The 12,618-nt window shown below is 35.2% G+C and overlaps 1 protein-coding gene across 2 annotated transcripts in view; it reads left to right on the top strand.

Annotated features, from left to right (window-relative positions):
• DENND4C (DENN domain containing 4C) overlaps window positions 1-12,618 on the top strand; it is a 135,239-nt gene that overhangs the window by 58,089 nt on the left and 64,532 nt on the right. For both annotated transcript variants that reach the window (XM_036739466.1, XM_036739461.1), the window contains exons 10-11: window positions 3,134-3,309; window positions 9,427-9,527. In XM_036739466.1, the coding sequence (XP_036595361.1) occupies window positions 3,134-3,309; window positions 9,427-9,527 (277 nt within the window). The remainder of the gene's footprint in view (window positions 1-3,133; window positions 3,310-9,426; window positions 9,528-12,618) is intronic.

Raw genomic sequence — 12,618 nt, 5'->3', positions numbered from 1 at the left:
TATACTTGCTGATCCATTCAAGATATTTCTTTAATGTTTGACATCTATTACTAGGACTTGTACGTTCCTTGAAAATTAGATCCTTCTACATTCTTTTAGTCCCCACTTTCTTTTGGTTACTACTTCCAGTCCCAGTTTAAATGTCACTATTACCCTTTGGTCTTCCATGCTCCTTTTCCAAATCAGAAAGTGATCCTCTGTCTTTGGATTTTTTCACAGCACTTTAAAAAATACATACATTTTTACTGATACCTTTTGTGTTTATAGATCCTCTCTCTCTTCTCTCCTAGGGAGCCATCCCTTGTAAACAAAAAAATTTATTAAACCCCCCCCCCCCAAAAAAAAGGAAAAAATAAATCAGCAAAAACATAGTGAAAAAAACACTGACATTTTATGTAGTATTTCATACCTGTGGAGGGAGATGTTTTCTTGCATCTCTTCTTTGGTGACAAGTTTGTTCATTATTATTTTGCACCATTCAGATTTTTATTGTTTTGTGATTCTTTATATATTTGTCATTGTGTATGTTTTTGAGGCTCTCACATCAGTTTGCATCAATTTATGTAAGTCTTTTCATGCTTATCTAAATATTTCATATTGATTTTTTCTTGCAGCATGCATTCCATCCATTACATTCATGTACCGTAATTTGTTTAGCTGTTTCTTGTTGGATGGGCATCTATCTTGTTTCCAGTTTTTTGCTACCACAGTCAGTGCTAGTATCAATATTTTGCTGCATATGGAGCCTTTCTTTTATTGGTGGCTCCTTGGGATATATGCTTGCATAGCACTTTTTTTGTCTCTCCTTTAGGTGTTTTGATACTCTCCTTACCCCATCCATCATTAACAACCCCACCTCCCAACCACCATCTCTTTCAAAATTAAAAGCTCAATCTGTGCATACTCTTTAATCCAGTAATACCACTACTAGATATCTATTGCAAAGAGAACTTAAAAAAGGGAAAAAGACCTATATGTACAAAAGTATTTATAGCAATTCTTTTTGTGTTGGCTACGAATTGAAAGTTGAGGGCGTGGCTATCGATTGGGGAATGGGTGAAAAAGTTGTAGTATATGAATGCAATGGAATACTATTGTGCTATAAGAAATGATGAGCAGGAAGATTTCAGAAAAACCTGGAAAAACTTATATGAACTGATGCAAAGTGAAGTGAGCAGAACCTGAACATTGTACACAGTAACAGTAACATTGTGTGATGATGATCAATTATGAATGACTTAGCTCTTCTCAGAAATACAATGATCCAAGATGGTTCCAAAGGACTCATGATGGAAAATGCTATTGACATCCAGAGGAAGAACTAATAGAATCTAAAGCAGATCGAGACATACTATTTTCACTTTTTTTTTTTTTTTTGGTTTTTCCCTTTTGGTCTGTTTCTTTTTGCACAATATGCCTAATATGGAAATGTGATTTACATCTTTGCACATATATAACCTATATCAAATTGTTTACCATTTTGGGGAAGGGAGATAGGGAGAAAATTTGAAACTCAAAATTTAATAAAAAATGAATATTAAAAGTTATCTTTACATGTAATTAGAAAAATAAAATGATATTTTAAAAAATGTATAAGCTGCTTGAAGACAGGGGCTACGAAATTCATTGTTAGTATTCTCTTCCACATCTTTTCACATGTCCCAAATTGATTCTATGTAAGAGCATAGCTTTAGATCTGAAAGGGACCTTAGTTTCATCTCCTCATTTTACAGAAACAGGCCCAGAATAATGATTTACCCAAGGTCATGTAGGTAATCAGAAGTGGGATTTGACCCTGGGTCTTCTGACTCCATATCCAGTAACTTTACATACTATATAACAGTCTTCCTCCCAACTTCCCAGCTTCTCTTTTGAGGACACTGTCATCCTCCCAGGCACTCACTGATGTTTGAAACCCCAGAATCAACCTTGAATTATTTCCTCCTCCTCCTCACCCAAGCTGATTCTGCCCTTCATCTCTTGCCTCCTCTTTTTTCCACTTACATTGCATGCTCTCATTTAGGTTGCTCTCAACAGTATTTACTCAAGCTAAGACTATTGTAACAACTCCTGGTTGGTCTCTCTGCATCTAGCCTCTCCCACCTCCAGACAGGTACCAAATGATTTTCCCAAGGTACAAATCTGATCGTCTTGCTCTCCTTAAAAATGTATGTGTTTGGGATATTTCTTTGTGATTGGGCTTTTGAGGCCAGTCACAGTCTAACACTAGCTTACCTCTCCAGCATTGATTCACCGCCTTCATGTTCCTTGAACATGACATTCTGCCTCTTTCTTCCATATGTTTTCATAGGCTTCATCTCACGCCTGAGATGTCTTGTATGTCTTTGTCATTTCTTCCTTTTAAGGCTAATCTCAGGTGCTGTCTCTTTACTGACATCTTCTCTGATTACTTTCCCTCTAACCCCAGAAGTGTTTTCTCCTTCCTGTACCTCATTTACCATTTCCTACTTTGTATTATATTTATTTGTGTATTTGTGCTATCTTCCCATTATAAAGGCAAGGTCTTTGCTCAGCACCACCCTTAGGACCTTGCACGTACATAATTGCCCTTAATAATTCAGTTATTGTTAAGAAAGGGTGATGTTGCTTTATTTGAAGGTATTTTTATTGAAACTTTCAATTGATTAAATTGCTGTTGTCAAAAGTATCATTTTTTTTTACCTTTGGATAGAGCAAATTCAGCTATGTGATTGTACTTGAGAATAAATTTGATAAAATTAGCCCAAAGTTTTCATTGAGCCTTTGTCATTTGGCTTAGTTATTCCATCTAAAAAATGGGGATGCATAGAAGAAATATTCAAAAAAGCACTTGGTATTTGTATCACGCTGATAGTAACTATTTGTATTGTAGTAGGAATAATAGTAGCTAATTAATAGTAACAATAATAATAGTAATTATTTTAATCATGCAGTTCCATAGTAAACTGCTTTATTATGAGAAGTTCTAGTCAGGTTGCTTTTTGGAATGAAATGATCACTTTTAGGAATATAAAAGGGAACTTTAATTTACCCCTCTCCATTTTATTGAAGTAATAAATTAATTATGTGGAAGTTGTCCATTTTTTGCTCTGAAGTTTCATGTTTGTTTATACTACACTTTCTTTTTTTCCAGATGATCTTTCCATTTCAGTGGCAGTGCCCGTATATTCCCCTTTGTCCTCTCTCTTTGGCAGCAGTGCTCAGTGCTCCTTTACCATTTATAGTTGGAGTTGACTCAAGATACTTTGATCTCTATGATCCACCACAGGATGTTGTTTGCATTGACTTGGATACCAATATGGTTTATGTGTAAGTTTACTTTTAAACATTTTTTTCAAAAAAAAAAAAAAAAAAAAAAAAAAAAAAAACCCATTTTTTTTCTGTGTTACTTAAAACTCTAAAGAGTGTCTGATAAAATAGTAGATAATGTAAAAATTGTAAAAAATCAATAAAAGTCCATTTAAATAATTTTGAAAAGGAAGGAATGTAATGACCATTGCCTGGAAATTGTTTATTGAAGTTTTTTCTTCTTAATGGCTCAATTAGAAGTGGAGTAGATGATTTTTCGGAGCTCAATTCAAGGTCTTTTTAGGTATGCTTTCTCATAAACAAGAGCCAGGTGGAAGATATTTTAATCTGCACATTAATATGCCACGATTTCCTTAATTGCAAGGGGTTTCATTTTTAGAAAGTTTCCCCCTTTGTTTGGAGGTAATAAAATGTTTTGGGCATGGGATGTTAGGGATCCAGGGAGCAGAGAGTGTCTCTGAACACTGTTCCGGAGAGTCAGGAGACGTGGGCTGAAGTCCCAGCTCTGTCACCATTTTGCTCTGTCATGTTGGATGAGTTATTTAATTTAGCTGAGTTTCAGTGTCCTCACCTGCAAAAGAATTCAGCTTTGTGCTTTGTAAGATCCTTTCTAACTTATAAAATCCAGAGAGCAGTGTAATAGACAGATGAATCCTGGTCTCAGGTACCAGTGACATAAACAGAAAATGAACAAGGAGACAACAACCATAGGGTGGGTCCAAAGTGTAGAATGCAGTTTCTGTTTAAAGGTTTCTACTGAACCATTACCAGTGATTTTATACAAAAAGATGTTTGAAACAAGGTGATGTTGCTTCAGTTGAAGTGTCTATACTTTTAAATTTAGTGATTTGAGAAAATTATCATTGTAAGTCATCCTTGCATTATTGCTGCATGATTCTTTTTCTCCTTACTGTTTTTTTAAAGAGGTTCACATTTGAACTAAAATATACAATATCGTAGAGGGACTAAAATAGTCATAAATGCACGAAATGGGAAGTCTGGAATACCAAATAATCTCAACTCCATCTAAGAATTTTAATTAACTAAAGTCATTCCTTTCCTCTACAATTTGACACAAGAAAGAATTGCAGTATAAGTGAGTGATTTTTTACTCACTTATTTGTAAATGGATAGAGGTTGAGAAATCTCAGGAACTTTTTTGTTTTATTTGTTGTTTAACCAAACTTCCAGTATGGAAATGTGTTTATAAAGCATCTGAGCCTTGAAGCCATTTGTCTGGAAATTTTTAATGATCTAAAATTTTCAGTTTTCTTTGTGGCATTTTGGCCAACTTGCTCACTTCTTTTTCTCAAGCTGAGTCAAAATTTCTGTCATCACTGAAATTCTGTGGTAGATCAATAAGGATTTTTATAGCTGCGTATCAGAGTTCGACAAAGTGTTAGAATTAGTTGGAAGAATGTATGTAGTTGAACCAAAACATTACCTTTTTCAAGAAGGAACAAAACGATCACTAGTAGTTTTTAAGAAAACAGTCTTGAAATGAATTTACCATTAGCAACTAGTTTTGAGACCAACATAGTGAGATTTGTTAATTCGTAAAAAGCACTGAATAACTTGCATTCATTAAACATCCCTTTTTAGCATTTATAGCAAATAAGTTACTTTGCAAGGATTTCTGAATAGTTGAAATGAAAAACTAGGTATCTTACAGTACTACCTTTTTTAAAACTGTTTATTTGTGTATATAGTTGATGAAATCTCTTTTTTAAAACCCCCTCTTTTTTTCCCTATTTCCAACTGTCACTCTTTTCTTTCCTATTCAGTTATCAAATTGAATAAATTTTATAAATGTTGGGTATAATGTTTTTAATTCAGTTTTATTTTCAGATTTTTGTTCTCCCCCTTCTGCCTCCTCTTCTCCCCACCTCCTCTTCCCTCCCCCCACAATTGAGAAGCACTTCTAATTTTAACCATTTTATATTTTATCCTGTGAGTTTCAGGTAATAAAATTTGATTTATTTTCCACTATTACTTTGGATTATTTGTACATTCCAGTCTCTTTCATGTTTTTTTCCCATTGGTATCAGTACTTGGGTTTGTAAGATTTAGCAAACAGCTGATAAATGTAGTCTTTGTAATATACCAGTTACAAATGCTTTTTTAGAAATGCTTCCTGATTATATTTTGTTACCTTTAAATACTGGATTGGCCTTAAATGTGGCAAGTCATATGGAATATTCCTCTTCTAGCGAAAATGCTTTATTGCTAAATTCACTTGGGGATTGGTAAACCTAGTGGTTGGGTGTTGGGAACTTTGCTAGGAGGTTTTGGAGGTTGAAGATGGGTTTTTGGATTTAGATCAGTACTTCAAACATACTTTGATATATCCAAATTACAGTTTTGAGTACCTAGGGAACTTACTATAGTATTTTAAAGAAAAAAAGGCCCTCTAGCCTTTCTTACTCTTTAATGGGTCTGAGAAATAACATTTAGAAAATGGAATTTTAGAGTGACCCTATCAGTCTTTCTGTGTTCATTCTGGGCAGGTAAGGTTATAAAGTATCCATACAAGCTAAAATTTTATTGACTGTAATTCACCTTCAGACATTACTTGGAGCTGATTCTATTAATCACATTATTAATTAGTAATATATTATATGTTAATTATTAAATCATTAATTAAATTATAATTAAAATATATTAATATAACACATATTAATATGTTAATTGTATTAAGTTATAATGACTTTGTGAGGTGAATAGTTTAAGGATAATTATCCCTATTTTATAGATGAGAAAACTGGCTCTGAGATGACATGCTTATATTCACATTCCTAGTAAGCATTGGCAACCAGGACTTTGATCCAAGTCTTTTGACGCTATGTCCAAGGCTTTTTCATGTTGAAGTAAAGATCTAGGAATCAAGAAATTTATAAATGAGCAAGAACCATAATCTTATGGAGGCCTTAATCTTTTTTTTCCCTCTATAACATCTTTCTATTTTTATTTATTTCATTTTTTTATTTAAAATTTTTAGTTTTCAACATTGATTTTGAGTTGCAAATTTTCTCCCCATTTCTACCCTCCCCCACCCTAAGATGGCATAAATTCTAATTGCCCCTTTCCCCAGTCTGCCTTCCCTTTTATCATCCCTGCCCCATCCTCTTTCCCTTTACTTTCTTGTAGGGCAAGATAGATTTCTGTACCTCTGTACATTGCCTGTATATCTATATATCTTATTTTCTAGTTGTATGTAAAAACAACTTTTTTTTTAAACATTTGATTTTAGAACTTTGAGTTCCAAATTCTGTCCCTTCTTCCCTCCCCACCCACCCTCCTTGAGAAGGCTTTTCATTATGCAAAACACTTCCATAATAGTCACGTTGTGAAAAACTAACTATATTTCCCTCCACCCTATCTTGTCCCCCTTTATTGACTTTTCTCCCTTGACCCTGTCCCTTTTAAAAAGTGTTGCTTTTGACTACCTCTTCCCCCAATCTGCCCTCCCTTCGCTCATCCCTGCCCCCGCTTATCCCCTTCCCCCCTCCTTCCTGTAGGGTAAGATACCCAATTGAGTGTGTATATTATTCCCTCCTTAATTCAAATCTGATGAGAGCAATATTCATTCATCCCCTCTTCCCTTCCATTATAACTGCTTTTTCTTGCTACTTTTATTTGAGGTAGTTTACCCCATTCTATCTCTGCCTTTCTCCTCCTCCCAATATATTCCTCTATCATCATTTTTTTAGATATCATCCCTTCATATTCAACTCACCCTGTGCCCTCTGTCTATATATGTGTATATTCCCTTCAACTACCTTAATACTTAGAAAGGTCTCATGAGTTACAAATATCATCTTTCCAAGTAGGACTGTAAACATTTCAGCTTTAATAGGTCCCTTATGATTTCTCTGTCTTGTTTACCTTTTCATGCTTCTCTTCATTCTTTTATTTAAAAGTCAAATTTTCTATTCAGCTCTGGTCTTTTCATTGAAAATGCTTGAAAATCCTCTATTTTATTGAAAGTTTGTATTTTGCCCTAGAATATTATACTCAGTTTTGCTAGGTGGGTGATTCTTGGTTTTAATCCTAGTTCCTTTGACCTCCAGAATATCATATTTCAAGCCCTTTGATCCCTTAATGTAGAAGTTGCTACATCTTGTGTTATCCTGATTGTGTGTCCACAGTATTCAAATTGTTTCTTTCTGGCTGCTTGCAGTATTTTCTCTTTCACTTGGGAACTCTGGAATTTGGTGACAATATTCCTGGGAGTTTTCTTTTTGGGATCTTTTTCAGGAGGCAATCAGTGGATTCTTTCAATTTCTATTTTAACCTGTGGTTCTAGAATATCAGGGCAGTTTTCCTTGATAATTTCTTGAAAGATGATGTCTAGGCTCTTCTTTTGATCATAGCTTTCAGGTAGTCCAGTAATTTTTAAGTTATCTCTCCTGGATCTATTCTCCAGGTCAGTGGTTTTTCCAATAAGATATTTCACATTGTCTACTATTGTTTCATTCTTTTGGTTCTGTTTTATAATTTCTTTATTTCTCATAAAGTCATTAGCTTCTACTTGCTCCATTCTAATTTTTAAGGCAGTATTTTCTTCAGTGGTCTTCTGAGTCCTTTTACACTGCTTGCTCAATTTCCCAGCCAATTACTTAACTGTTGAGCTTTTTGTCAGGGTATGACTCCTTTCAGAGTGGAGAGTGCTTTGTTCCAAGCTTCAGGGGTTTTGTGCTGCTGTTCTTAGAGCTACCTCTGAGGTGGTATGATGCTCCTCTCCTGGCCTGTGCTGTGGTCTGTGAGTGCAGGAACTCCTTTCTCCTGTGTAACCACCAAAAAGGAGGACTCCCTCTCCACAGCTACCACAAAGCTCTGCCACATCAGCGCTCCTCCTCCCCAAAGAACCACCAACAGGGCTTTGACCCAGATCCAAGCAGGCAAAGCAAGAGAACTTTACCTCAGTGCCAGCAAAGCAATCTCTGCACTCCTGCTCTGATCTGCAGCTTGATTCCCTCCACTATGTGGGCCTGGGGCTGGAAGCAGCCACCACTACTGCTGCTGTTCCTGCTGCTGCTGCCGCCACCAATGCAGCCATCTCTGCCACCCTGGGGCTAAGGCCTGACCATGCACTTCCCTCACCCAGATCCAGCAGTTGTCCCACCGACCTACTCCGTTGTCTTTGGCATTTGTGGGTTGAGAAGTCTGGTAACTGCCACAGTTCAGTGATTCAGGGCCCTGAGGCCTGCTCTGCCCGGTCTACTCTGCCCTGGTCTGTCCTGGTGCTCCTCCTCCAGCACAGTGCGATAGAACCTTCCCAATGACCATCCAGGCCTGTCTTGGGCTGGAGACTTGTTTCCCTCTGTTATTTTGTGGGTTCTGTAGCTCTGGAATTTGTTTAGAGTCATTTTTTACAGGTGTTTGGAGGGATTTAGGGGAGAACTTGAGCGAGTTCCTGCTTTCAAGCTGCCATCTTGTGTCAGCCTGGAGGCCTTAATCTTAAGTAAAGAAATTGTATGTAAGTGTTTTTGACTACACATGAAGAAATAGTTTATTTGCTTTTTCCCTGTTTACAATGACAGCGGGTTAAATTCACATCCCTTCTAGAAGGGTTGAAAGTCTTTGGAAGACTTGCCATATTACTCTTGCTTGCTAAAAGACATAGTCATTGGAAGAAAAACAAAACAGAAGGCTTGCCCAAAATGAATGTTTTATGAAGGTTCTTATTCTGAGGCATCATTTCTCACTACCTGCAGATCACCATTGATCTTGGGACTTAAGATAAACATTTCATATGTTATTTTTTTAAAGGTGGATGGTTCATTTTCACATTTGTTTTCAAGTCTTCTTTGAATTTTTTTTCTCAATTCCAGAAATTCCAAGAATTCTTTTACTATGCCACAGTTTTCATTAACATACTGATTATCAGAGGGGACTGTTAGTGATTTTTCTTTCAGCTACAGTGATTCTAGTCTAAGACCATTTATTGAGCTATAGCCTGTTGCAGCCTTAGAGTTTTGCCTTGGATCCTGAGAGTTTATTTGCCCAAGCTCAAACCCCGGTCTCTTCAGTGATTATCTACTGCATTGCCCTACCTCTGAGAGTAACATATTTTACTTCAGTTTGTATTCACTGTGTTTTCTGTTTATTAAATAGATCTGATGAAAAGAAGAACATGAACTGGAAACAGCTTCCTAAAAAGCCCTGTAAAAATTTACTTAGTACTTTAAAGAAATTGTATCCCCAGTTGTCTTCAGGTAAGTGTGAAATATTTCATGTAAAAGAAAGTACCTGTTTTGTATGTAAATAAATAGTAAGGTAAAGATTTTTCCTCTTTCCTGATGGAGTGAGTACATTGAGAATATCAGAGACAAATAAGTTTTACTTGTTTATAATTGTGTGTAGAACGTTCTAAGAGTTTAATCTTCAGAGAGAATAAATTTTCACTTTGTTCACTTCTTAGTCAGGTTATGTAATGGTTTATTGATTTTTTGTTAGTCTTTTAAAAGAACCTTTTAGTTTTGTTTCTAATGACTATAGTCCCGTGGTTTTCCAGTCTATTTCTCCTAATAAAAACATTACTTCTTTTTGGCTTATTTGTTTATTTTCTAATTTTTTTAATTTCAGAGTTGATTAGAATTTTGTTTTTTTGTCTTGTTATTGCATATTCTTCTGTGAGACAAATTTTATTTTTATGGTATATTTACTCATTGTCTTTTATCCCTTTAATTTCAATGTATTTCATCAACAGTATTAGAATTCTTCAACTTTCTGTTTAATGGTATATTGGAAGCAGAAAGTAAATGGGTATTTTAATTCGTTAATATAGTAAAAAGCAGTGGTTTTTTTACCTTTATATCTTTCTTAAGTATAAAATATCATCTAGTCAAGTTGGTATTATGTTACCTGAAATCCCTCCCCCCAACAAAAAAAAATTGCCATTTTTTTTAACTTAAATTTTTTTTAGCAATCATTTTTTGAAATTTTGAGTTACAAATTCTCCCCCTCCTTGAGAAGGCAAGCAATTCTATATTGATTATACATATGAAGTCATACAAAACGTATTTCCACATTAGCAATGTTGCTGAAGAAAACCCCAAATAAAACGAAAATAGAGTAGGCTTTTTAAGTATGCTTCATTCTGTATTCAGAGTTCTCTTTCTGGAGATGGATAGCATTTTTCATCATGGGACCTTTGGAACTGCTTTGGATCGTTGTCTTTAAGAGTAGTTAAGTCTTTCATGGTTGATCATTGTTACAATATTGCTATTAATATGTACAATGTTCTCCTGGTTTTGCTCACTTCACTTTGCATCAGTTCATATATGTCTTCTCAGGTTTTTCTGAAACCATCCTACTTCTCATTTCTTACAGCACAATAGTCTTTCATTACAGTCTTATACCACAACTTGTTCAGCCATTCTCCAATTTGACAGGCATCCTTTGATTTCTAGTTCTTTGCCATCGTGAAAAGAGCTGCTATAAATATTTTTGTATGTGTAGGTCCTTTTCCTTTTTCTAATGATCTCTTTGGGATGCAGACCTAGTAGTTGTGTTGCTGTGTCAAAAGGGATATACACAGTTTTATAGCAAAGTGTTTTTTTTTTTTTGCAGGGCAGTTAGGGTTAAGTGACTTGCCCAAGGTCAGACAGCTAGTAAGTGTGTCAAGTATCTGAGGCTGGATTTGAACTCAGGTTCTCCTGACTTCAGGGCCGGTGGTCTACTCATTGTGCCACCTAGCTGCCCCGCAAAGTTTTTATATAGTTCCAAATTGCTCTCCAGAATAATGGAACTGGTAGCTCATGACTCCACCAACAGTGCACCAGTGTCCCAATTTTTGTACATCCCTGTCAGCATTTTTAAATTTCTTTTTCTGTCATGCTGTTAACCAATCTCATAGTTGTGAGGTGGTACCTTAGAGTTGTTTTAATTGGTATTTTTCTAATCAGAGTTATTTTTCATGTGACTATTAATAGCTTTGATATCTTCTTCTGAAAACTGCCTTTGACTGTTTATCAACTGGGGAATGGCTCTTTTATAAATTCAGTTCAGTTCCCTATATATTTGAGAAATGAGATCTTTATGCTGTAAAGATTTATTCCCCCTGTTTTGTGTTTTCTTTCTAATTTTGGCTGTATTAGTTTTGTATGTCCAAAGTTTTTTTATTTTCTGTAATCAAAATTATTTCTTTTACTTCCCATAATCCCCTCTGTCTCTTGTTTGGTAATTAAACTCTTCCCTTATCCATAGATCAGACAGGTACATTTTTTCCAAGCTCCCCTAATTTACTTAAAACAGGGGTGGGGAACCTGTGCCTTCGAGGCTACATGTGGCTGTCTGGGTCCTCAGGTGTGGCCCTTTACTGAATCCAAACTTCATAAAATAAATCCCCTTAATAAAAGGATTTGTTTGGTAAAACTTGGACATATATCTTATGGTATCATCTTTTATGTCTAAATCATTTATCCATTTTGATCTTATCTTGTTATACACTGTGATATGTTGGTCATATACCTAGTTTCTGTCAGTCTGCTTTCTAATTTTCCCAGCAATTTTTGTCAAATGCCAAATTTTTTTTTGACAAATTTGAGTCCTTACCCAACTTAGGTCTTTGGGTTTATCAGACACTAGATTACTGTGGTCATTTACTATTGTGAATTGTGAACCTAAGCTATTCCACTGATTGACCACTCTTATTTTTTAGTCAGTGCAAGATTGTTTGGATGATTATTGCTTTATAATATAGTTTGAAATGTGGAACTTATAGGCTTCCTTCCTTCGTATTTTTTTTTATTAATTCCCTTGATATCCTTGACCCAATTCTAGATGAATTTTATTTTTCTAGCTCTATACCACTAGATGCAGAGAAAAAGCATTTGATAACACCCTTTCATATTAAAAACACTAGGAAGCACAGGAATCAATGAACCTTTCATAAAATAAGTGGTGTCTTTCTAAAACCAAGCATTATCTGTAACAGGATAATCTAGAAACTTTCCCAATAAGATCTTCAGTGAAGCAAGGGTGTTCATTATCACCACTGTTACTCAGTATTGTACTAGAAATGCTACCTATAGCAAGAGGACAAGAGAAAGAAATTGAAGGAATAAAATTAGGGAACGAGGAAATAAAATTCTCATTCTTTGTAGATAATATGATGGTATAATTAGAGAACCCTAGGGAATCAACTGAAAAACTAGTTGAAACAATCAACAACTTCAGCAACATTGCAGGATATAAAATGAACCCACATAAAAATCAGCATTTCTATATAGTACCAGCAAAACACAGGAGCAAGAGGTAGAAAAAGAAATTTCAGTTAAAATAACAACTTACAGTATAAAATTC

This window comes from Trichosurus vulpecula, chromosome 1 (assembly GCF_011100635.1).
Source record: "Trichosurus vulpecula isolate mTriVul1 chromosome 1, mTriVul1.pri, whole genome shotgun sequence".
Taxonomy (NCBI): domain Eukaryota; kingdom Metazoa; phylum Chordata; class Mammalia; order Diprotodontia; family Phalangeridae; genus Trichosurus; species Trichosurus vulpecula.
This window is presented reverse-complemented; position numbering and strand designations above follow the sequence as displayed.